We start from the raw sequence: 26,531 nt of genomic DNA, 5'->3' as shown, positions 1-26,531 counted from the left end.
TACAGAGTAGATTCAACAGAGGAAGAGCACGTGGAAGTAAAGACACACACACACACACACACACACACACACACACACACACACTCCAGCTTCCTTCCTCATCGCAAACATCAACTCTGGATTCAACTCTGTTCTCCACCACATGTATGAACGTTTTGTATGCAACAACACCTCTCCTAGACAGGATGGAGACAGGAGCCAAATGTCATGTGGCATCACGCCTGACGCATTACACCATAAAACTTTATCTCATGCTGTCAGAGAGCCTCTGCTACTCTAACGAGCACAGTTTCTCCACACACACAAACACATCAACCCCACACATCCGTACGGACGCAGCTTTAAGTCCTGCTGTGTAACAGAGGAACCAGGAAATGTCCTCCGGCCGCTCATTAGAGCTCATTTCTCTCTCTCTCACACACACACACACACACACACACACACACACACACACACACACACACACACACACACACACACACACACACACACACACACACACACACACACACACACACACACACAATATCTATAGCCTCGTGAATCAGTGAGTTTCATTCCTGTTGACGACTTCGCCATCAAGTTGTTTATTGGTGGAAACGGTGCAGTCATCCTTTGAGGCCGCTTTATCATGCGTATAGCATTGCTTAGAAGGCCTCCAGCAACCTTATCTAATAACTACAGCTGGTATTAGATCCTAAGCAAGTAAGTCAAAACAATGAAATGTTCAATACAAAATCTAGCTTTTGCCGGGAGTAGATGTGTAGTTGTTGCATGTTGGGTTTAGCCCCTGCTGCAACATCGATTTCAAAAACACACCGACCAATGCCGGCCACCTGTTGCGCATTCTTACTGCCTCCTCACAATAAAAACACCGTCAATCTCATGAATCATTCAATTCAACAGCACATGCAAGAACAAGTGTGATTCAAGAGTCTTAAACTAGAACCAGCGATGCCAGTGTGAGGCATCATTTTATCCATAATACATACACAACACTTCTCATCCGTGTCTTTTAAACGTTGCCTTAGTTACAGTATGTGCGTACATGTGTGGATTTTGCGTTGGCGTCTCTGCAGAGTACGTACTGTACTGAACCTACCTGCAGTGCACACATATAGGGACATCATCGTTCTCTTGGTATTCTCTCATTAGTGCGATCATATCCAGTATGGAGTCAAAGGACGAGGGGACGTCGTGGTCGGGCCAGTTCATGTAATGGAACTGCGTTATCCTCCGAGTTTCCTGCAGGGAGACACACGCACAAATGTTTTGAAAAGGTTTAAAGAGGGTTGATGGAAGGTCAGCGAATTGAATCACAGGGCCAAGAGGAGAAAGTGAATATGTGGGCGATATTTTAATATTAGCATTTATTAGCTGTTAGTGGAGATGTGCAGCGATGATATTAACATACACTGCTCAAAAAAATTTAAGGAACAATCTTTTATCAGGGTATGGCATGAATTCAATTGCACTTCTCTGATAATGATGTGGTCAGGTAAGTAGCAGAGGGGGTTGTTAATCAGTTTCAGCTGCATTGGTGTTGATGGAATTAACAACAGGCGCACTAGAGGGGCAACAATGAGACGACCCCCAAAACAGGAATGGTTTTGCATGTGGAGGCCAATTCAAGTTTCTCCCTCTTGATCTGTTTGACTGGTTTTCCACTAGTGTTGGCTTTAGCTAGAGTCATTATCACTACTGGGAGCATGAGGCGATTTCTTAACCCTACAGAAGTTGCACAGATTGTCCAACTCCTCCAGGATGGCACATCCATGCGTGCCGTTGCAAGGAGATGTGACGTGTCTCCCAGCACAATCTCCAGAACATGGAGGAGATTCCAGGAGACAGGCAGTTACTCTAGGAGAGCTGGACAGGGCCGTAGAAGGTCCTCAACCCATCAGCAGGACCGATATCTGCTGCTTTGTTCAAGGAGGAACAGGTTGAGCACTGCCCGAGCCCTACAGAATGACCTCCAGCAGGCCACTGGTGTGAATGTCTCTGCCCAAACAATCAGAAACAGACTTCATGAGGGTGGCCTCAGGCCGTGACGTCCTGTAGTGTGCCCTGTGCTCACTGCCCAGCACCGTGGAGCTTGATTGGCATTTGCTATAGAACACCAGAATTGGTGTGTCCACCACTGGCACCCTGTGCTTTTCACAGATGAGAGCAGGTTCACCCTGAGCACCTGTGATAGACGTGAAAGGGTCTGGAGAAGCCAAGGAGAACGCTATGCTGCCTGCAACATCGTTCAGCATGACCGGTTTGGTGGTGGGTCAGTGATGGTCTGGGGAGGCATATCCATGGAGGGACGCACAGACCTCTACAGGCTAGAGAACGGCAGTCTGACTGCCATTAGGTATCGGGATGAAATCCTTGAACCCATGGTCAGACCCTACGCTGGTGCAGTAGGTCCCGGGTTCCTCCTGATGCACGACAATGTCCGGCCTCATGTGGCAAGAGTATGCAGGCAGTACTTGGAGGATGAAGGAACTGATACAATTGAATGGCTCTCACGATCTCCTGACCTAAACCCGATAGAACACCTCTGGGACATTATGTTTTGGTCCATCAGACGCCGCCTGGTTGCTCCTCAGACTTTACAGGAGCTCACTGATGCCCTTAGACAGATCTGGGAGGACATCCCACAAGACACCATCCGTCATCTCATTAGGAGCATGCCGCGACGTTGTCAAGCATGCATGCAAGCACGTGGGGGCCACACAAGATATTGAGAAGCATTTTGAGTTGCAGAAATTGAATTTTGGCAAAATGGACTAGTCTGCCACATCATTTTTTCACTTTGATTTTCGGGGTGTCTATAAAGTGAAGCCCTCTGTAGGCTGAAACTTTTATTTCGATCAAAAGATGTGGCACCCTTTCATTCCTAAGACATTAAACTGTCCATATCAGTATAGATATCCAACATAATTTTTTTTCACATTGAGATCTGATGTGTTTTCAAAGTGTTAATTTTTTTGAGCAGTGTAGTTCTGTTTTCTGCAAAAATGTCGTTGCCCAAATGTATTTCTGCATCATGTGAGATACATAAACACTTTTAATATTGCAATTTAGATGTTTGACAGTGAGGACTGTTTTTTATAAAAATGCTTTTATCAAGTACATTTTATCTGAAGAACAGACTGAGCAATAAGTCAGAGAACTTACATTCTCATTCTCCACCGTCAGAGTCCGGAGAAAGTAGTCTGTTCTGGTCTGCTCTGATTCCTAGAAAACATTCACACAATCCTTGACTGAAGCGGTCATTAGAACAAAATGTGAGAAATGCGGCAGTCCAGAACAACAGACCCCCCCCCCCTCTACACACGCACGCGCACACACGCACGCGCACACACACACACACACACACACACACACACACACACACACACACACACACGATATTAGAGCTTTGTCTACTCACACAGGAGATTCTGAAAGGGCCAAAACTCATGGACTCCTCTCCGTGCAGCGGGAAATACCGCTCACACTTTTTCTAACCGGAGAAGAAACAGGAGTTAGCTTTGGCTGAGAAACGAAATACCAGACACACATCACAGCTTCCTGTGTGTGTGTGTGCGCGGGCGCGCGCGCACACACACACACAATAAACAATTATTACATGTGAGACGGTGGCTTTTACAGAAGGACTAAATACATAGATACTATACTTTATATACATACATGTGCAACACAGACAAGTATAGAGGCCATTAATCAAGGCGATGACAATTCTATTTTCCGTGGTAAGACAAACAGACCGATGGGGTGGAAGACATACCGTGACATTGGTAGAGATGATAAAACACAGATGTGTGTACAGACGCATGAACATACACATTCATGCATGCACTGCCGCAAACGTACACCGAAAGGGATTAAATATCACGGCCTTACCCTTCCCATCTCAAACTCTCGACAAGCCATCACGATGACCTGCGGAGACACAAACAGGAAGGATTACAGTCAATATTTACAGCCAGCCACTCACAAATCAATAAATCTTACATTTCACAAAATATTTATTCTTATGTTCTTATGAAACGCTGAATGGAATTGTACACTGCTACAGTAGCAGCTTCAGATCTTTTTGGAGCGTACGTTTCACTCTTGCATCTTTATCTCGCATCAGTCTCGCCGATCCTACAGGAGTAATTATCGCAGCTGCAACCTCGCACCTTTCAGAGGGGCTGTGGTAGTTAAAACTTAATCACAGGCCCCTCCCCTTTCTGCCCATCTGGTTCAAGCTATAAGCACTCCCCATCTGCCCCGACAAGCATATTAAATACTTATTTATATTGCTTTAATCATCACGCCCACGTTTGCAGTAAGTAACAGCTTTCTGTTGCTATTCAGAGACATCCGACCATCCAACGAGCCACACTCACAGCCACGTTGTACTCCCAGTTCATCCTCCAGAAGTCGATGACAGTGTTCTGCAGCGGGCCCTGAGTTGCAATGTAGGCCTCTGGGCCGTCCATACCCTGAAGGGAGGGATAGGGAGAAAGAGGGAGAAAAAGTAAGATCACAAATGTCATATTCTGTGAAGGCACTTTATCTCCACACTGGATGTTCCTGTAATTCATGACGCACTTTATATGGCATTTCCTCAGTGCTGCAATCAAAGCGTCAAACAACAAAGCAAAGGAATTTTTTTGCAGCTTTTTTTTTTTTTACCTTGATGAACCTTTTTTGAAAATATACATTTGGTAAAAGGTACTTTATCCTCACACTGGATGTTCCTGTGATTTATATATAGCACTTTATTAGGGCTGCAACTAACGATTATTTTAATGATCGATTAATCTGTCGATTATTTTTTCGATTAATCGATGAATCGGCAGGGAAAAGGCGAGTGAATAAAAACGTGTCTTTAGTCTTGCAAACTATACCACCCCTGCTTTACTACTGTTATTAACGAGCTAACGCTAACTTGTCATGCTTGTCAAGCTGGATAACGAGTAAACAGCAGCACCAGGAGAGCTACTGGAGGGACGTTACGTTCCTCACTTCAAAACGGAACAACAGTAGGATTCTGTAGCGACTAACCTGCTATTGAACTCCCTTCCTCCTCCTCAAGGACTCCAACATGTTTACGTTGTAGGTGCTGAATCATCACCGTGGTGCTCCCGTGTCGTGCCATGTCGCTTTTGCATATCTTGCAATTAACACACCTTTTCGATTTATTTAGTGTGAAATGCTCCCACACCTTGGATGACTTAGGTCGTACTGATTTCTCTGCCTCCGCCGTGTTTCAGAACAACGTTACGGGTTTCTCCGACGGTCTTTCCTCTACCTCCGCTCTGCGCTCAACTCAACTTTTTTTTTTTATACTCAAACATCTCCGCGACTTATTGAGTGGCGTAATAATCGCGCGACACAACGAATCGAAAATGAAATTTGTTGCCAACGCTTTTAATAATCGATTTTATCGATTCGTTGTTGCAGCCCTACACTTTATACCACGAGAATATCTCCAGCTCTGTAATCAAAGTGCCAAACAACAAAGCAAAGGAATTTCAGCAGCTTTGTTTTGTTTTTTACCTTGATGAAGTTAGCATTTACGTAATCTGTGTCCTGATTGGTCGTTTTTAACGTCAGCTTCACCCTGGTGTGATCAACTGGGGAGGAAAAAACAACAAAAAGAAATATTTACTTTGATGCATTTGAATCAAATAAAGAGGTTAATGGACACACACAGCAACATCCTCATGCCTGTGTGTGTGTGTGTGTGTGTGTGTGTGTGTGTGTGTGTGTGTGTGTGTGTGTGCGCGTGTGCGTGTGGACACATCTGTTACGATGAAGCTGTTCTTCCTTTCTGCCTTACCAGCAGCTCATTCACTAAAAGCCTTAATGAACGGATGAATGGATGGAATGACGGAGGAGAAAAAGAAGATAAAGATATATCAAAAAAAAAAAAAAAAAAGGAGGACAGATGTTGGGTCATCCCCCCCCCCTATTATCATGCAGGACACATGCTTTCATGCAGATTATGTTGTGCGGCATTGCATAAAAGTAACATATTACTAAGTATAAATCAAAGTGAAGGTTAGGCTAAGTCGTTGCGGTCCAAGTCTAAATTTGTACATCTTGTCAAAGGTCTGTTGTCGGAGGATCTTTTGGTGACACAAGATAAATAAGATAGTACTAGAAAGTAGAAGTGAAACGAGACACCAGACCACACCGGCTGATACAGCCAGACATGATGCTACTACGCATGTGATGTGACGTTGTTCACCCACACGGTTCTGTTGAGTTGTTTTCATGGTTGGGACTTACAAAAAAAAAAAAAAAAAAAAAAAAAAAAACAGCTTGTGAGTTCTAGAGACCACATGAACAGACTAAATAGCAGCATGCATTTGTACTTACATGGCAATATATCTTTATATCTGTTCTTCTTGACATTCTCCTCCTTCTCTCCTACGTTGGTGGGGTAGATCTTCTCCGTCCGATATTTAGTTGATAACCGTCGTAACCGCTGGAATAAACAAGCACAACAAGAGGGAATAGATTTAGTAGAGAATTAGAACTTATCTTTCTTTTCCTCCTCTCTCCCACCGGCACAGATTAATACGGAATTTGTTCAGAAGTATGAATGGAGCAACACGGGTTCCACTCGTGATGGGAGTGCTTTTGTTCGACAGCACACAGATAAATGACAGCAGGGCAGGGTCAACCTGTGATACGAGTCGGACAGAAGTCGGTCTTTATCAGAGTATCGCAGTGCTAAAGATACAAAGAAAGCTTCACGACAGAGATTCAGAGAGCAGCGATTAAAGTGTTGGACATGTAGCTTAAATCTGCGGCGTTATAATAATAATTTGAGTTTTAATTACGCTTTATTTAGTAAAAACACATACATATTACAGTGATATACTACCCCCCACACACATTCCTTCTCCTCTTTGAATGATAGCGCATTAAGATAAGTGCAGCCAAATCTAATAGGAGCTGACATTGATGAAGACACATTCAGTTAAATGGGAGGAGAGTCTGAAAGCAGGTGTCTTAGACCATTGCAAGTTCACGTTTTAGCTCAAATCTTTTTTCACACAGAAGTGGTTCAAGGTGCTTTACACCATTATAATAAAAACAGAAAGGCCAAATGATAAATGCACGCATACAAATACAAAGACGTGCATGTAAGCGACAATGCAAAGGAACAGTTTCATGGCAGGCTTTGATTTACAGGATCTGTAGCATCAATGCGATGAGGTGATTTGTCAGATATTTGATTAGTTGGACCAGGCATGAAAGGACCTTTCAAGGCCACTTTCTCTCTGCTAGTCCCTTTGTGGTACCTCAACTGAATTACCAGAATACTCACTATAAACACAAAACTACATAAAGCAGGAAAGCAGATTTTACTACCAACAATATACCAGGAAACAAAAAAAAAAACCAACTCCACAAGCATCCTTTATGAGAGGAAAGAGGCTTCGGCCGCTGAGCACACACTAAAAACATTTTGGGATCAGACATTAAGGGTGCTGTCACACCGGACCTGCTCGGCACAGTAAAAACAAACTGGGGTCCGTTGGTTCGGTTCATTCGGGCGGGTGTGAAAGCTGCCAATCGAACCCAAACGACTGAACCGAGACCACCTGAAAAGGAGGATATCGGTCTCCGTTGAGGTTCAACAACAGGATTTGATTCCCCATGCGGGTCCTGTAGATGCGGGACGACATTTTGGTCCCGATCAAATCAACTGGGCTACAGCTCGACTACAAATTTAGGGGACTTTCTGAAGCTTCCAGTGAATTTGATCACTCATTCACGCCTTCGCTGTGGCCTCGAGTGTCACAGCGTCACTTTCAAGACACTTCAAAAGAATTTAAAAAACTCCTGCTGCTCGACTCTGATAGCGTTCACACGACATCTCTGTCAAATTAATTTTTTTTTATTCTCTCAGTTGCTTCAATCGCTTCCATCTCTCTTTCTGGGACAATTCTCTCTCTCTCAAAAAGTCAGTGTGGGCGTTCGAAGCCTCGTGTGAAAGAACTGTCCCACCTCTTCTCTCTGGCACCGACTGCAGGGTTTCCTCGTGTTGCACGCGCGCACGCACGCACGCACGCACGCACGCACGCACGCACGCACGCACGCACGCACACACACACACACACACACACACACACACACACACACACACACACACACACACACACACACTTCCTGAGAACTCTCAAACCTCAAGACTCGTCTTCCTGTCCCCGTTCCTCTTTTCATTTTTGTTGTAACTTCATAGCTATTGCGGAGAAATACGCAACAACACGCACACAGACTGAAATGCAAAGACACACAGACAGCAACTACTGCAAAAAACATGGAGGCTGTGATGAAAATGATAACTACAACATCAACGACAGCATTGCATAGTTGAGAATAGGGATGCACTGATACCAGGGTAATTTAAAAAGGTTTTTAAAAAGTGTAATTCCTGTTAATATTGACACTGGGCTTCAGTGCTTTCATAAACTGACTGATGTACTCACTGAACACACGCACGCACGCACGCACGCACGCACGCACGCACACACACACACACACACACACACACACACACACACACACACACACACACACACACACACACACACACACACACACACACACACACACACACACACACACACACACACACACACACACACACACAGAGCTTAGACTCGCGGCACAGAGGCACCCTAAAGACATAATGAGTTTTTTGGCTTTCATTTCGCATCACTCGTCTTTCTAAACCACCACGACAACGACGAGCTGAGGGAGAGGAAAGGAGATGGGGGAGGAAGAGAGGTACACACCAAGACTGTGGGCGGCAACACAGCTGTGCATGAGTTCATTTGTGTCTGTGTGGTAATAGCATTAGAGCTCCTCTGGCCCCATGTGAATAACATTTCTAACAGAGGTCTGCTTCTGTGCTGGGCCAGAGCCTGGGAAAAGACACAGACACACACACACACACACACACACACACACACACACACACACAAGAGAAAGCAGGGAACAGGGATTCGTGATTCTCCCAACCCACAAAACACATTATGTGGAGGCAAACATGCGCACATGTATTTTATTTCCCCTTTGATTTGTTTCGGCCCTGAATTGCTGTTTTGATCTATACGTGATGAGACTACGTCAGCTCACCACTCGTATAATCATGTTGTCAAATTGGAGAGGATTAGCAACAGAACAGGTGTATCGGCATACTGTCTGTTTAACGGCTGACATCAGAATCAAACAATACATGTTTTGCTTCTATGTACCTTATTTGACTGATTGTGGAAGAGGCCTTTGTAATATGTTTATGGGGAGTATGCCACTTACTTATTTACTATAGCTGTCAAATTACCAACAGATATAGAGAGCAGCAGGTTGCTTGAAAACTAGAATTGTTAAAAGCTCGACTGGTTTGGCGCCTCCATTTGTGCTCGAGGAACAACGCAAATGGAGTGACACAAAGAGATCACACACGACGTTGCCCCCCAAAAAAGCCCAGTGCCTACTTCACAGACCCCCTTCAGGGTGTGACTGAGTCATGACTTGGCCTGAAATGGCTCCGAGGATGCCGGGCCGGTTACTGGACACAGAGCGAGACAGATGGAGAGACGACGGAAAAAGAAGATTAGGGAAAAAAAACTAAAGAAGAAAACGAAGATTTAAAAAAAAAAAAAAAAATGTCAAGAGAGATGGAAGGAGCACCGGAGAGGTGGGTGAGTGAGTGAGTGAGTGAGTGAGTGAGTGAGTGAGTGAGAGAGGTTAGTGGGTCTAACCTACTTTCTGTCTCCTGGCTGAATAAGTCAGCATCGCTGTACTTCCCTGGCACACTGAATTATTCACACACACACACTTTTTTGAACTCAGCCGTAAGCACTGATCGGCAGAAAATATGCTCTCCCTGCAGAAGCGATGGGCAAAAGTGTGTGTGGCCAGGAAGTGAAGGTGTCGAGCACCAGAGAGAGGCCGTGCTGACGGTCACCTTCCATGCATTCTCTGAATGTTCCACAGGGAGAGAGTGAACCCCAGGGTGCATTACTCACGGCCTGTTTTGACACATGCCCGCCCGCCCGCCCGCCAGCACACCCACACACCCACACACCCACACACCCACACACACACACACACACACACACACACACACACACACCACCTCTTGCAAAGCACTCAGAAAAATCAATCTCCCGCGCAGCAAGCATGCAGGGAAAGGATGCACTGCCACATCACAGAGACTAAAGGGGTCTGTATGAAATGTACAGAAATAAAGTGACTGAGTGCCCAAAAACAAACGTGTAGTTGTGACAGGAGGGGGTTATGATATAAACAGCAGCATAAAAAGGAATATTATCCTTCTTGCTAAGAGTTAGATGACAAGTTTGATACTGAATGCTAAATATTTGGGGGGAGCAAATGGCCAGTTAGCTTAGCTTAGCATAGCATAAAGACTGGAAACCGGCAGACACTCTAAGAAGTTCCTTCTCCGGGCCAAGAAGTAATCCAGCAGTTCCGGTCACCATGTCAGGTGCCACTGTTAGTTTAACAGTTAAACAGATAATAATCAAGCTTGATCACTAAGGAAATAACATGAAACACAACCCTGACCTTTAGCAAGAGTCAGGGGTCATGGACTGTGTGTGTGTGTGTGTGTGTGTGTGTGTGTGTGTGTGTGTGTGTCCTCCTCGTTAGCTAAAAGGTCCTGACAAAGATAATGTCCGATGACCAGCATCAGTTGCCAAGATGTATACACACGCACGCATTGTGCAGTCATTTCCACTTCATGGCTACTGGCCAATGTAGGTCAGTGGAGCACTGATAGCATGAGTGGGCATGAAGGCAAGCGTGCACACAGCAGAATGTGCTTTCCTTTAATTAGCCATCAGGCTTCCCTTTATCTGTATCTGTCACTCTTTTATTTTCAGTTCCTAAACCATCCGAATGTTTGACTGTTATACAAATCACTCAGGCAGAGATGTGACTACAGGGGTGTGTGTGTGTGTGTGTGTGTGTGTGTGTGTGTGTGTGTGTGTGTGTGTGTGTGTGTGTGTGTGTGTGTGTGTGTGTGTGTGTGTGTGTGTGTGTGTGTGTGTGTATTCGGAGATAGAGGGTCACACTGACTGCTGGAAATAGCTGGCCTCAAACGAAAGCAACCGGTTTAACCAGCCGTTTAAAATCAACGTCACCTCTGGGTACCCACTTCCTTTGGGACCTCAAATCTCTGCTCGGCATGTATAGTAGACAGTGCTCAGTACACAGATAGTACGCTGCATGTTAGAAAGACGGACACAGAAAAACTTCGGCTTCCTTTGAATAATGAGTCAGGGATGTTGTGGCTTTTACAACGTCGGAGGACAAAACAAAGTGGACAGAGAACATGAACGCAGGAGGAGGATATAGTGGTTTAAGATGAACTGAGAGATGTGGAAAAACTTTCATCTTTTGGTTTTGTGTCAGAATATCTGTTCGGGTGTGTAAATGTATTTCTTCCACCTGTTTTTGTTTACGTTTCCACAACACCCCCAAAAAAGTGGAGGAGAACTGGTAAGGAGTGAAAAAGGGTCTTAAGAAATATGACGTAATGGAAGAAGAGACAAAAACACATTCATAGTCATAAAACCACACGTGTCCTCGAGTGAGACACTGAACCCCCAGTAGTGCTATTCTGCAGCTGACCACCATGTGACTTTGCCTGTGAAGATCAGAATGTCATTATTTTCACAGCGTGACCTCCCCTCCCTCTTCACCATCATGTCTGTCTCTGAGAAATGAGCTCAGAAACAATAAACGCTCTCTAACGCTCACTGCAACTTAAAACAAAACACATTTAATATCATCCACGGGGAACATATTACTGAACGCACCGAGAGTGGAGAGAAACCCACGACTCGTAAAAGTTTGATGTGTTGGATTTTCAGTTAACATTGTTGACTCCGCGGCCATACCAAAGCAAACACAGTGTACATTTTTTGGGTATTTGCCTGGTGGTAGTTTCCCGCTCTGGAGCTCGGCCTGCCGCAGGAAGCAGATGTGGACAAAAGCGCATGTAATCCCAGTCACCTGGGACAGGAGCTCATTGTGTGTTTAGTGTTTGTGTGCATGTTTTGAATCACTTCCCTGCTCTGATATTCACAGTCCATACATGGGGGGGTCAAATATAGATATATATATATATATATATATATATATGTGTGTGTACACCCTTTGTGTGTGTCAAAGATGACTCTCCATGTAGCCATTTCCTTTCACCAAACACACATGGGGTATTACTGCAGAGTATTTTGAGTGTGTGGTCTCCATATCTAGATCAATAAACTTCTTCATCGCTGTTGGTGGCTCAGCTAGCTTTCATGACACACACACACGCACGCACGCACGCACACACACACCAGAGCGGAAATATTTTGCTTTCTTCTGAGAAACACCCGGCTCAGGGGCAAAAGGCTGGTTTCTGGGTTAAGCCGTGGGAGGAAGGGGAGGGGGGGTGAGAAAAAAGGAGGCTTGTGACACCAGAGGAAATTGGGAAGTCCTGTTACAGTAACATGAGGCGGGCTTAGCTGAGTTAATCTCTAAACACAAGTCCACTCTACTCTGGAAAACACAATATACAAACTGGCAGTTGCCTTCCATGCTGATACACACAAATGGGGGCCTTGCATCCATGACCAGTGACCATGCGTGTGTGTGTGTGTGTGTGTGTGTGTGTGTGTGTGTGTGTGTGTGTGTGTGTGTGTGTGTGTGTGTGTGTGTGTGTGTGTGTGTGTGTGTGTAATACATGGGCATAAAGGCTTCCAGATCATGTGCTGCAGGCTCAGATATGTGTGCAGCCACTTAAAATGCAGACACAAAACTCAGAGGATGAGGGGAAGCCCCCTGGTGACTGTGGAAACAGCTACTACACACACACACCCACAAGAACACACACACACAAAAGCATGTTAGGCATCGTCACATCTAATTTTCTTGCCTCCCCTCTGAGTGTTTTATGTCTGCCCAACAGGACGCGCGTTTAGAGAAGCGTGCGTGTTTGCACTTTTTCGCTTTCTTTGATGTGCAGCTCGGGAGTAATCTGGTTGCAACGGTGAGGTACCCCCCCCCACACACCCACCCACCCACCCACCCACCCACACCCACACCCACACCCACACCCACACACACCCCCACACACACACACTTCTAGACTACAATGTTGAGCCCAGTGTGCCCAAAAGCAGGTACCCGTTTATGCCCGTGTATTTAGAAACAATATCATCCATGACAGAGGTGTTAGAGTGGTTTATTTACATCGTGCTCTTTTTTTCTTTTTTTTAGCTCTCATTTCCAACTTGAACCATTTTGTAGCTACATTTTACTGGACCTGTGAAATGATTCTTAACACCTCTATAAAAGACACGCAAAGTGTCTCCTTCCATCTCATAATTGGGTCGCAAAATACCCAGGCATCTGTTCATATGCAGACGTCTGCTCATGTGCCACATGGGGACGCATGAACAGACGCCAACATTGCAATGTGTTCGGAGAAATTTGTTCTCAGCTCCGTGTTTGACAACAAGTTTGATTTTGCATAAGTTAAAAAAAAAAAAAAAAGGTGCCATGTACGAGGAATGGGCGAAAGAGCTGACAGAGCTAATTGTGTTTACCTGAGGGTGGGTGCCACTTGTACAACGAACACTGAGGCATTTTTTTTTAAAGTCTTCTGTAATAGCATGTTTCTTTCGAGGCTGCGTGGTGGCCTAGTAGTTACAGAGGGTTTCCCATAACACTGAGGTCACAGGATCAACCCCTGCAAGCTTGCATGTCTATCAACAGCTGTGTGTTCAATCAACCTGGTCTCGAGCTAAACTCCTCACTCGATGCACTATATGTACAACCATCACCTAAACACAAATGCATTACTCTTTATAGATCACCGTGTGCTCTTAAATGTGCTGTTAGTTGGACGCTAGCTAGTAACGTAGCCGATATTAAAAGGTTGTCTTGTATTCAGGCCAGTCGCAGTTTACCTCAAGCAATCTTACCTGTACTTCAAAATAAAAACTGTTACATGTTCTGTTATATTTTGACAGAAGAGGATACACTTGTGGAAACCCAAATGTTGAATCTGGATTTGCCCATATCGTTGCCTCTGTAGCTGGGTATTTGTCTCGGGCTCCCTTACATAAGCGCACTAATAGCTGGTTTGGAAAGTCGTGGGTTGACGGAGCCGGTTGATAACCACCCTTGTGAAACAACTAAGATTGTCATTGTTTGGTTTTGTGAAACCAGCAACTGCAGAGATGCCCCGTATTTTACAGAACCTGCGTCATGAGACAGACTCTGAGACTCGACAAGTTTTGCCTTTCATCCCATTTGTATCCCTTTAAATGAAGCGATCATAGTCGGACCAGATTGGTTCCAATGATGATACCTTTTAGTGATGACATGCTGTGTGACGTCATTGTTGAAGCTTAAATCTTTTTACTGCCTTTTGGATCCACTAACATGCTGCAAAGCTGTTTAGTTAAACCCTAAAACAACAATACTAAAAATGAGGATGGTCAAGGAAGAAATAATAGACACATAGCTCGGAAACAGGGCAGGGCGATATGGCCAAAATCTTCTGTCACGATATAGGTCATTTCATATCTCAATAACAATATCTATATTACGATATAGCGTGTTCTATGGTAATACAATAAATTAATAAAAGACACATTTGGGTGCCAGACTAATTCAAGTGTTGCAAACAGCTGCAGGAGTATCGAACAAAGCATATAATATCCGACTTGTTGCCTTTCCAGCACATTGTGATTATGCCAATAAAACATTCTATATTTAAAACAACAATAGGCAGTCAGAGTGGGTGTTCTGGTGACTCAGTGTGTACAAAGGAGCACACCCCATGCGCTTGTGGCATTGTCGAGCTTCACGCAAGGCTAGAAATTGGTACGACAGACCCAGCAGCAACCAGCTGAAGCACTAACTTCACACGTCGGCTGACGAGTCTCAACTGTGCTCGGTACAGTGACACGCAGCCCACCTGTGCTCCATTGTAACACGTTTTCTTGTCTACATAATACAGATGAAACTCTTAATTTACCAGCAGATGTTGCCATCTGAAAGCAAATTTAGCTTGAAGCCCCATTTACACGAACACCATGAACCTAAAGCTTCCATGCACAAAAATAATTGGATTGCTGTAAATAATTGTGTTTCAGAAATAGTTCAAATTGAAGCTTTTACGCGGCCTCAAAGATGACATTTACGTGAGCAGTTTTATAGTTACTGTCTGGAGGGATGTGTGATAGCCGAAAGGCTAAACAGGGAATGTGTTTTTCACTGTAGAAGGGAATTATTGTGTTTCATACCAAAAGCATGAAGAATCGAGGCATGGCCAGCAGTCGGCGGCGTCCGGCAAGTTTGAAAAAAGGGGGATTTCTGATTTTAAAAAGGCTGTGATTTTCAGTAGCAACCCGGGCTGACGGGACGTTTTGTTGGGAACGTTGATAAAGAAACTCCAAAGTGTCCCACCCACAAGCTATAAAATCCCCTCTCCTACGGTTCCTCCCAATGTAAAACAGCACAGGACTGTGTGTAGCAGGCGGTTTGACAAGGCGTGGATGTGTGTAAAGTTATGAATGAGAGGTGCTTAAAGAAGAACCTACGTTTACCCCAGTCAACTCTACATGAAGAATGTAAGATTAAGAGGAACCCGCAGCCAATAAAATGTACTCTCAATGTCACTTTGGGAAATTCAGAGCTACTATAAGATTATTCCGTCTGTAGCGTAGAAGTTCATCCATAAAGCGCTTCCTCAATGCCTCTCGCACAGCACCAACGCCACTCGTAGTCTACGGTTGAAGCGCAACATACGCTACCTCCCTGTTTTATGACACAGGCTCATCCCCACAGTCGTCAGCACACAACTGGACACATACAAAAAAGCGTTTTCCTTATTTTCCGAATTTGTTACGGTCCTATTTTCAGCATAAGAAGCCTGACAAATTGTGTAGCTTTTATTCAAAGTGTGCCCGGGAGTTGATAAAGCTCCAGGTTTAAAGCCAGGACAAAATGTTATGAAATGGGCCAAGAAAGAATGTTGCAAGCTCCAGCAAGCAGCTTGGATGAAGCAGGGAAGTAAGGAGACGTGTGTGTGTGTGTGTGTGTGTGTGTGTGTGCGTGCGTGCGTGCGTGCGTGCGTGCGTGCGTGCGTGCGCGCGTGTTTCGCCTCTTTCACAAACAATCAAACTTCAGCATCAGGAAAAAAACAAAACAACGATGTGAATCAGAAAGGAAATCAAAACCGACAATCTGCAGCTACAACTACTTCAACTGTTTCTTTCTGAATCCTTAGAGGCTTTGCTCAGTTACATTAATTTAAACTCACAAATGAAGTTGTGCACGTATCCTCCAGCTAGCACATCGTTCCCTAACGTATCCCAATCAACACCATTACCACCTAATATGACTGCATTAGTGATGCAAATTGTGTTACAGGAGTGCCATGCCGGTTGTGGCTATTTCAGCAATTTCACAAGCCCGGGACGAGTCCCATTCAGTGTCCTGGAGTTGCGCGAAACAACATCATCCAGCGATGCATTGTGGGTATGACTGCAGGTCAATGGTCATCATGAGGCAAACAAAATATGTTATCACCTCTTCACACATGTTAGAAAGTAACAAAATACAGTACTATAGAATTTGCTATACTATGAATTATATCCATATATCAACGTTGAATCATAATCACAAACAGGATGCATGTTGCAGACCACAACTATGAAGGGACAACAAGAGAAAAGAGAGACAGATAAGGATTTTATCCCTCGAGGAATATACACTCAGTGGCCAGTTTATCAACATGGCCAGTCTAACACCCCTGCTCTCAATCCAACCCTCATGACCGCTATGATGTTAGACTTGAATCAACTTCATGGTCATTTTGGAGACTAGATTGTGGTGCAGTTCAATCTGATCATGTCTCAAATGTTGTGAACCCTTTTTATATCAATGAGGGTGAAATAAACAGAGTATTGAGCCTGAGAGCTGGGAAATACTATATTTAGTAAATAAAGCTATCGATTCAGCTGTCTTTAGGTTAGATTTGTCATCTTCCGGAAATCTCTTACTAAGTAAGCAACTGCAGTCGTTCTATAAATATTTCATAGAGATGTCTAGCAATAAGCTAAATCAAAAATGATGCATACTACAGGTAGACCACAGGAGATAATACATAGAACGAAGCTCAGTGGACAGTCACTGCTCATTGAGTGTGACAGAGGACAATGAATCACTGCACTGTATCCTAACAATCAGGCATGGTTATGAGACAGTGAGCCATAATAAGTGCACTTTAGCACAGCATTTACCTATAAGCTAAGCTATCCCTAGCATAAAAAAGCCCAGGGGGCTTGAGAAGCGACGTGAACGTGTCTTGTTTTGCTATTGTCTCTTCATTTTTAAATAAAAAAGGAGCCTGTAGTGTTTCTGTGGTTTTGGGAGACAATGCTAGGCCGCCATGTAAAGCCTGGAAACGGGAAGGGAAGAGGAAGAAGGCAGTGTGGCCGCTCCTGCCTCACCTCCTGGAGGACACAGGAGACCAGGAGACGGGGGGTGTGGGGTTTGGGGGGGGGGGGGGTGTTTGAGGAAAAGGGTGGAGGTTACGATGGGAGAGAGGTCTGGTGGAGGTGGGTGTAAGGTAATAGGAGGCTATAGGTAAGCTCGTGTAAATGTTGACCCACCATGAAGTCGCTGCCGAAGTTGTCCTCTCCCCTCTCCTCGTCCCCCTCGCTCATGGCCTTCACCCCCTGGATAAACTTTCTCAGGATGCCGGCTTGGTCCATCCTTCAGTCCTCTTGTAGCGTATCCCGTTGCCTTTTTCCTTTTTTTGTAAAAAAAATAATTATATATATATATATATATCAGCCTCCCAAAGTAGCAAGGCAGGAGAAGAAAAAATAAAACAACAAGGGAAAAGGGGGGAATAAATAAAAATAAATAAGCTTCACGGATCTTCCCAGAGACTCATCGTCGGTTCATAACACAACACCTTTTTTTTTTTTTATTATCGCCCCATGTTGTTTCTCCCTTTCCTTCTTTCTTCTGGGCTGTTTTCCACAACGGTAACGATTCGTCCCAGAGAAAAGCCGCGGCGGCCGTGCGTTCACGTCCTCAGACAAGTGTACTGCCGCGGTGTCACATAAAGAGTGCACACTCTGTGAGAACAGAAAAAGAAACGAAAAAAGACAAAAAAAACCTCCTGGTCTGGTCAGTCTATCTACCCCTCCCTGTCTACCTCGGTTGCCACATTCACACACACTGCTGCTAGTTATTCGCTACTGGGGAACATCCGGACTGGGCAAAGCCGAGAGGGAACGCGACCCTCCCCTTCCAGTCCATAGCTGTCTGTGATTGGACAGCTGGCAGCAAACAGTGGAATTCCATTGGCTAACGTAGATGTAGCTCTGCCAAAGCGCCACGTTTGATTGGATAAACTGTGTGTCTGTCGTTTTGACGCGGTTTGTCGTCGGCATTGGTATAATGAACCACATTTTTGTGAATAAAAAAAAGAACCAAATTATTGTAAAAAAAAAACCAACAACTAGATAATAAGAAATATATAATTATATGAATATGTACAGTTTTTTTCCTAAAAGTCTTTTATTGGTTGGAGTATATACTGTATATATATATATATATATATATATATATATATATATATATATATATATATATATATATATATATATATATATATATATACTTCCAATGGTTTGTGTGTGTGTGTGTGTGTGTGTGTGTGTGTGTGTGTGTGTGTGTGTGTGTGTGTGTGTGTGTTTTAATATGTAATTAACTGCCAGATAGACCAAAGATAATTTTCCACCTTTCTATACTACTCAAATATAAAAGTTTTGTCACTTTTGCAACATGTTTTTATTTTCTTGTCATTCCAATAAAACATTGGATTTTGTTTTTGGAACAGATGTCCATCGTGTTAATTTTCCAGCCATAAGTTATCCTATGATAAGACTGCATACATTGTTTATATATACATATATATGTTTCCATATGTATAGTAACTACTCTAGTTACCTTTTGGAGTTATATCTGATTGTTTCAAACCTGCAGTGTTATGATTTTAATTTTCCCATCAACCTCTGGTCCAAAAGTAATCCTGACTAACTTCATACTCTTACATCTAACCTTACTGTTGTTTGTCTAAAACAGTTGCTTACTTAAGTAGCGATATCAGTTAACCTAAATAACGAAACAAGCAGTAAAGTGTTCTGTGCTTAGTTGTCACTGAGAATAATCCTTTTCAATTACTGTAAATCATTGATGCCTTAATGTGAACGCATTTCTGTTACGTAAGAGGTCCAGGTGGCGCTCTGTCTAATTCCTTCAAATCGTTTTAGTGGTGGTGGGAGTCACATGTATACAATAACACATTTAAGCCACTGACCTGCTCCACTATCTCCAAATATTACACAAACATACACGTTTGTTCTGTCAGGAGATACAGGAGAGTACAGGTTACAGTAAGCTTCTTTCTACAGTTTAATAATCCGGTCATTCAGCCATAACGCTGTTATTGATTCATTCTCGAGCACTAACGCAAATAGATGGATGGATGGATGGATGGATGGATGGATGGATGGATGGATAGATAGATAGATAGATAGATAGATAGATAGATAGATAGATAGATAGATAGATAGATAGATAGAAAGATAGATAGATAGATTTGTGAAGGCCAGAGTAAAGAAGCAGCTAACAGCCAACAGATTAGTAAAATATATAATCTGGATTAAGATACAGACAGAAATAGAAACAAACAAATTCATCATGAAACATCCCCACCGGTGGTCACTCTGTCACATACGTAAATATGTTGTTTTACACTAAAGTGATTGGTGTTTCTCAACTATATTAACGTATGCTGATTTTGAGCATCCAGGTCTTTAATTTAATTGACAAACTGATGAGAAAAACAGAGATGGAGAGAAGAAAACAAAAACAAATGGTAAATTGGTATTCTGGATAGAGCTTCTGAGGGACGGAAACTCAATAGACACTTATGCATGATTAACTCTCTTTCGATAAGCACACTCAGAAGGGGAATCAAGTGACATTGTTTTCCTTTAGTTCTACCAGTGACAACAAACAAACCCGTCTATTCAGTCTGAGGAAGAGGGAAAAGGAGGAGAAGGGGACGCTGTCACTGAGCCAACAAGCTTTCACACACAAACTGCTTCTTGTTGCTCTTGTCTTTAAACGTATTTGCTTGTTATCCTCGGTAAATACCCCATGTTTTCTTTCTGTGTTTCTGTCCTCTCTTCGTTTACCAGACATGAGCAACACAGTTGATTTTCCTGTCTGATAACATGGCCTTCATCCCAGCCAAGAATTGTACAACGTGAACATTAACAAGAAGGAGAGCACACACAACATGCAGTCTGTCAACAAGCCCAAGGTGACATATTTGTGTCTTTTGTGCAGCCAACAGTCCAAAACGTAAAGATATTCAGTTGGCTATCACATAAACAACGAACGAGAAGCTGAAAGTAGGGAATGTTTGGCCTTTCTACTTCCTGTATAAACGTGATCTCTAATTCATATTTATAGACACAGACAATACCGTCTTTGATTATTTGCCTGAAAATGTTATTTAGTAATAATATTCATGTGCAGACAGAATTGTTTAACGAACGCTATTTGGACATAATGTTTTCACTTGATCACTTAAGTTATTTCATATTTTTGTGCCAATAAACTCTGTAACTAACTGATTGCAGTGAGGTGAGCTCTGTCTTAATGTCACATTTGTGTCCATACAGTGTCTGTACAGAGGAGCGCAACCATGTGACTGAATCATTGTGCGTGTCCGTGTTTGGGGTGAGGTTTGTTTCTTTTCTTCCACAGTCCAGTGGAAACAGGTCAAGCAGACTGAAGAGATGAACACACACCGAGTACTCTACTTAGTGTGTGTGTGTATGTGTGTGTGTGTGTGTGTGTGTTATGGTTATATGGGGAATAATATTTTAAGAAAAGACCTTGTGGCCTCCTGAGATCCACTCCCTTCTCTCTGTCACTTCCTGTTCTCAGCACTGCTTCTGAGTTCTCTGTACTGTATCTGACCCTGACCTTTGACCTCTCTGTGGAGAAGAGGGGTCACAACAGGGATCAATTACATATTTTATTAATATCCCTGTTTTCTTCCTTAACCACTCGCCCCCGTCTATCCTTTTTGCCCCCCCCCCCCCCCCCCCCCAACTCCCCCTTTGTTCTTACTCCCCCCTTTTATCTCCCCCTCCTCTTCTCTTCTTCCTTTTCTCTCCCCTTTTACTCCCTCTATTTTCTCTTTCTATCTCTCTCTTTCTGGAATGTGCTGCTCAGAAGCAGCTGAGTGGAGGAATGTCGCTGTAACAAGCCCATACACAACCCCGAGGGAGGGAGGATCCCTACACACACACACACACACACACACACACACACACACACACACACACTATCTTTCTTCTTTGTGACGTGTGTTCTTTGACTTCTTAACCACTGCTAAACAATAAACTCCCTCCTTCCTCTCTCCCTTATGTTCTGCCTTTCACACGTGTGTTCCTGCAGTGGAGGGCAGAGAAGGAAGCTGCATTTTTGAGGACGATGCGTATATCTGACCTGGGCACACACACACACACACACACACACAAAACGAGAGAGAGAGAGAGAACGTGAGCCTGCCTGTTGCAGTAATGAAGTAGGGTGAAAATGTCTGCCCACAGGGAGGAATGACTCAGTTGCATGTTACACAACCCTGCCATGCCCCCCTCTGTTGTAGGCTCACTCAGAATTCACTCATATACAGAGTCACAAATAAGAAAAATAATAAAAGAGATGGGAACCATAACTGATGATGCCTCCATACATGTGACATTACCATCCTATCATGCTCTGTGACAGGTGACCACATCCACAGGGTACGAAGGGTCACTGAATGGTTTGATGAAAATCATAGCATGTGGTTTTCATGCTATGGCCTCAACATATATCAACCTAATTGAACAGCTATTTTGGAGAGTATTGTAAAACAAAACTCCAAATGATGAAAAGAAGCAGGAAAATAGACCTCCAGAGGCTTGGAGAACGTGTGTTGTGCTGGCCCAACATTTTATAGAGACACCTTGTGTTGTTTTTTCCTTAAATTCCTTAAAAGGAGAGGAAGAAACTGGAAAATATATTTCTATCTAGAGGCCCAGAACGTGCAGATGTCAGGTCGAATACCAAATGACTGAAATCAGTGGTGGAAAAAGTATTGAGATGCTTCACACATGCTGTTAAGTCTAAAAATACAATATTTCCCTCTGAAAAGTTGTGAAGTAGAAGTAAAATGGAAATACTCAAGTAAAGCAGGAATACCTCAAATTTAACTTAAGGACGGTACTTGTTTCAATGTAGTTTCCACCCTTGATTGCAACACATAAGTAAATGTTAGCTGGCAGTATGTGAGTAATACAGGGCTTGTGTCTTTTTAGGTACACTGAGCACTGTGGTAACGTATGTCACGCCAAAAATTACCAAAACAATAAAATAACATTATATATATATATATATATATATATATATATATATCCAACAACTATACATACATATATTGTGCATAAACATACAAACAAAAAAGTCAACATTGGTGGAGTTACATGGACTTATTTAATGGTATCACACGTTTGAATCTCAGCCTTATTATCTATTATATTATACTGTATATATATATTATATTATACATATCTATTATATGTGTGATATGATGGTAGAAAACAGTGTGTGAGGGTGAGGTGGGTGATGTGGCACTGCTCAGCCTTCTTGTATGTGGTATGTGAGTTTGTGTGCGTGTGTGTGTGTGTGTGTGTGTGTGTGTGTGTGTGTGTGTGTGTGTGTGTGTGTGTGTGTGTGTGTGTGTGTGTGTGCGCGTGTGTATAACCCTTCCTTCAAAAGATTCCAGCCAGCCTGTCTCTGTCTTCACCAACGTTACACACACAGGCACAAGTGCATACACACACACACACACACACACACTGGCAGGCAGCCAGACATTGGCGGTTGGACGCTCTGTCAGATTTAGACACGGAATTACTGTCCTAGCTTTCTGAGAGCTGCATGTGTTTGTCTCCGTCTATACTGCATGAGTGTTTTACATGGAGTGTGTTTATGTCAGTGACACTGGCACACAGCTTTCCTGCTTGGATATCGACACATTATTGTAAATGGTCAACAGTACCTGAAGTACATTCTGACGTACTGTTTTAGGTCCACTCACTGTAGAGTAGCTTATTATCCACTGGCGCCACCCAGTGGGAAACCTTTGAGCGTTGCAGTGCAAACGTCACTAATAGATGATGGCCAAATCCCAATGTCCCCCTTTACGGACTCACGGGCTTTGAGGCGCGCTCCCGCGAAGTCCGTGAGGGTTGGGGGATGTCCCACTGTCAGATCGTCAAGTGTTTGAGGGCTCTCTCGCAGACATTTTGAGCCCTTTATGAACCCTTTCCTTCCCTTAGCCTAAGGAAATTACCCACAAGTCATATCAACATGACGTCAAAAACCCGGGTAACCAGTGGGCGCATGGAGACGTTAAAAAAAAGGTAAACAAAGAGGACTGCTCACGTGTCTTCAGTTTGTCATAATAAATTTACTCAGAAACATTAAGGGTTAAAGATGGAACAAAAAATAAACTTGAAATCAGAGGATATTTATTTATTTATTCATAAAAATGTTGTCATCGAAGATGTTTTATGTAAATAGATTATATGAAATTACCTCTCATCTTGTGAGGAAAGAGCCTGGAAGACGTTCAAATCAGGGAGTACAAAGTATAAAATAAATACCCACAATTATACATCTTATTTTTTGTCATTTTCATGGTAACATGATATGTTGCCATATAACTCTCGATCTACCGGGCAATCTTCGTTTCTACCCTCACCTATGGTCATGTGGACTGGGTCATGACCGAAAGAATTAGATCGCGGGTACAAGCGGCCGAAATGGGTTTCCTCAGGAGAGTGGCTGGTATCTCCCTTAGAGATAGGGTGAGAAGTTCGGTCATCCGTGAGGGACTCGGAGTAGAGCCGCTGCTCCTTTGCGTGGAACGGAGCCAGTTGAGGTGGTTCGGGCATCTGGTGAGGATGCCACCTGGGCGCCTTCCTAGGGAGGTGTTCCAGGCACGACCAGCTGGGAGGAGACCCCGAGGGAGGCCCAGGACCAGGTGGAGGGACTATATCTCCAAACTGGCCTGGGAGCGCCTCGGGATCCCCCAGTCAGAGCTGGCTGATGTGGCCCGGGAAAGGGAAGTTTGGAGTCCCCGCGACCCGATCCCGGATAAGCGGACGAAGATGAGATGAGAAATGATATGTTGCAGCAAAGTGCTGTCCCATTCATATTTATACCATTTCGAGCCCTTGCAGCCTCTCACACTCAACCACTTACCAGGTGACGTCAATTAAGTCCTTGAGGGTTCAGGGCTTAGGGTTTAGGGGGGACATTGGGATTTGGCCGATGTTACAATTAGGAAAAGGTGAGGGCACTGAAGTGAAAATCAGTTGGTTCAGTGAGATCCAACATCACAAATTATCTTTTGAAATATTTTTTTATTATATTAGTGGAACACTTATCCTTGAATGAACAACAATTACACCAACGTGATAGACAACATTTCTAATTCCCTCCCTGCAAATGTGGTTTAACTGATAATGATACTGTAATGAGAAGAGGCATAATGATATATTGTAACTGTAATAATATAATACTTTGAAATAGAGATGATGTCATTCAGAATAGAATGTACAAATGGAATGTAGAGGTGGAACTGTGATTGCATAGAATGCACAGCAGCAACTTCATGTGTCGCACATTTCACAGTTCATTAGTCCACATTCACAACGACCAGAAACATCATATCTGCAAACTGCATTGTGATCATCGTGTTTTGTGACAGACACCTACCTCATCTATTTCAGTTCACTGTATTGTCAGACTGAAACTATGAGCGACCAGAAGCAAAGGTAAGAAGTTCAGTGATTAATCTACAAGGGCTTAATCCTTCACTATCACAGTAACACGGGTTAACCTGCTTAAACTTTCTCACAAGGTGGCTGCCAGAAATCAGGGAGAAACACGAGAGAGAGGACGGACGTGATGTGAACAAAAGGGTTGGTACAATATCATATACTCTCTGTCACACACTTTACATACATTTCTATCAAAGTACCCTTTTACTTTTTTGTTTCAATTTAAAATGACATTAACTAGACCATAATTAAGACCAATTGGATGTATTTCTTTCCTACCTGTGACTTACAGTAGCACACACTAACTTCAGCTGTGTGCCCTGCAGCTTTAAATAGGGTCAAATCAACTAAAAGCGCACATCAGTTGTTGAGTTGTGTTGTGTTTTATCCCCATCAAATCTCACTCTGAATTATGTTCAATATTGTGACTGTTGTACACGGATGCACCCTGCCGCCAATCGACAATGGCCAGCCAATGAAACGACAAACAGGCAACGTAATGGTTAATCCTAATTACATTTGGATGATTTCTAATCATTGTGTTTATCATTAGTAGTATCTAGTAGTGGTAGCGAGTAGAGAAGAGTTAAAGATGTTATTTTCAAAGAAAAAAACCCGCAAGTTTTGCAAGTTGTCCCTGACGTTGATGTTCCCCTTTTTCTTTCATTTCTGCTGTATAACATTTCAGCATGCGGGTACTGGCAAACCGGTTTCCACCCGTTTCAGCCCTTTTCCTGTTAAAGCTGTTGCCCGGCAGCAGGTCCAGTAGTCGAGCAAACGCTCCTCAGCCTCCAGCCTCAGGTTGAACTCGCAGCATCCACAGCAGGACAGACGTGGTTTTGGGGGACTGCCCATGTTACCTGCAGGTGAGATCTGTTTAGAAGAGTAGAGTTGCAGTATTTAATACTCTAATACTCAGTCAATCTTGAGTTTTACTCATTTATTTGTCTTTAATTCTTGTGTCAAATAAGACTGCAACAACAAGGAGGGCAGTTGGCTGAAACAAATCAGACTGACCCCCGTACGTCTGCCACCGATTGAAAACGTTACCCAGTCCATGTCCAGCAGCCCCTGGTTAGTCGGACACAAGCCTGAGACTGCTGTTCTCAGGCTAACCACAGAGCTGAACCACTACAGCAAGCTGTCTGATATCAAGTCCCTTCAAGTTAAGTACTCCAGGCCAAAGACTGGGAATCTGCTCAGACTGCCATGTGTGTTGCCACCTGTTTCTGAGAGGAAAAAGGGATGATAAGTACCTCAAACTGCCCACAGCTGCAAACGTGCAGTGGGCTGAGTGTCCCAGAGCAGACAAAGCAATATCAATAAACTTGTCCCATCATCTTTGAAATTTCTCACTTAATCATTTCATGCATTGTATATAGATCAAACATGCATTACCTGAACAAATGTACACACCTCACCATACAAAATACAGATTCATCACATCAGTCTTTTTCTATTTTAGGTTTAAAACTTCCTAACTAACGAACTCCATGTTCGATGATG

The 26,531-nt window shown here is 43.4% G+C and overlaps 1 protein-coding gene across 5 annotated transcripts in view; it reads right to left on the bottom strand.

The window, feature by feature from the left end:
- ptpn12 (protein tyrosine phosphatase non-receptor type 12) overlaps positions 1-18,294 on the bottom strand; it is a 37,015-nt gene extending 18,721 nt beyond the window's left edge. For 4 of the 5 annotated variants that reach the window (XM_068731331.1, XM_068731329.1, XM_068731332.1 and 1 more), the window contains exons 1-8: positions 17,709-18,294; positions 6,370-6,478; positions 5,545-5,621; positions 4,389-4,484; positions 3,898-3,936; positions 3,425-3,496; positions 3,169-3,228; positions 1,103-1,245 (exon numbers count right to left, since the gene is read on the bottom strand). In XM_068731331.1, the coding sequence (XP_068587432.1) occupies positions 1,103-1,245; positions 3,169-3,228; positions 3,425-3,496; positions 3,898-3,936; positions 4,389-4,484; positions 5,545-5,621; positions 6,370-6,478; positions 17,709-17,810 (698 nt within the window). In that variant the 5' untranslated portion in view covers positions 17,811-18,294. The remainder of the gene's footprint in view (positions 1-1,102; positions 1,246-3,168; positions 3,229-3,424; positions 3,497-3,897; positions 3,937-4,388; positions 4,485-5,544; positions 5,622-6,369; positions 6,479-17,708) is intronic. The other variant, XM_068731330.1, reaches the window with a different exon arrangement.
- Between the last annotated feature and the right edge of the window lie 8,237 nt (positions 18,295-26,531).

The sequence above is a fragment of the Cebidichthys violaceus genome, unplaced genomic scaffold (genome assembly GCF_023349555.1).
Source record: "Cebidichthys violaceus isolate CVI_PGR_0920_01 unplaced genomic scaffold, fCebVio1.0.p SCAF_51, whole genome shotgun sequence".
Classification (NCBI taxonomy): domain Eukaryota; kingdom Metazoa; phylum Chordata; class Actinopteri; order Perciformes; family Stichaeidae; genus Cebidichthys; species Cebidichthys violaceus.
This window is presented reverse-complemented; position numbering and strand designations above follow the sequence as displayed.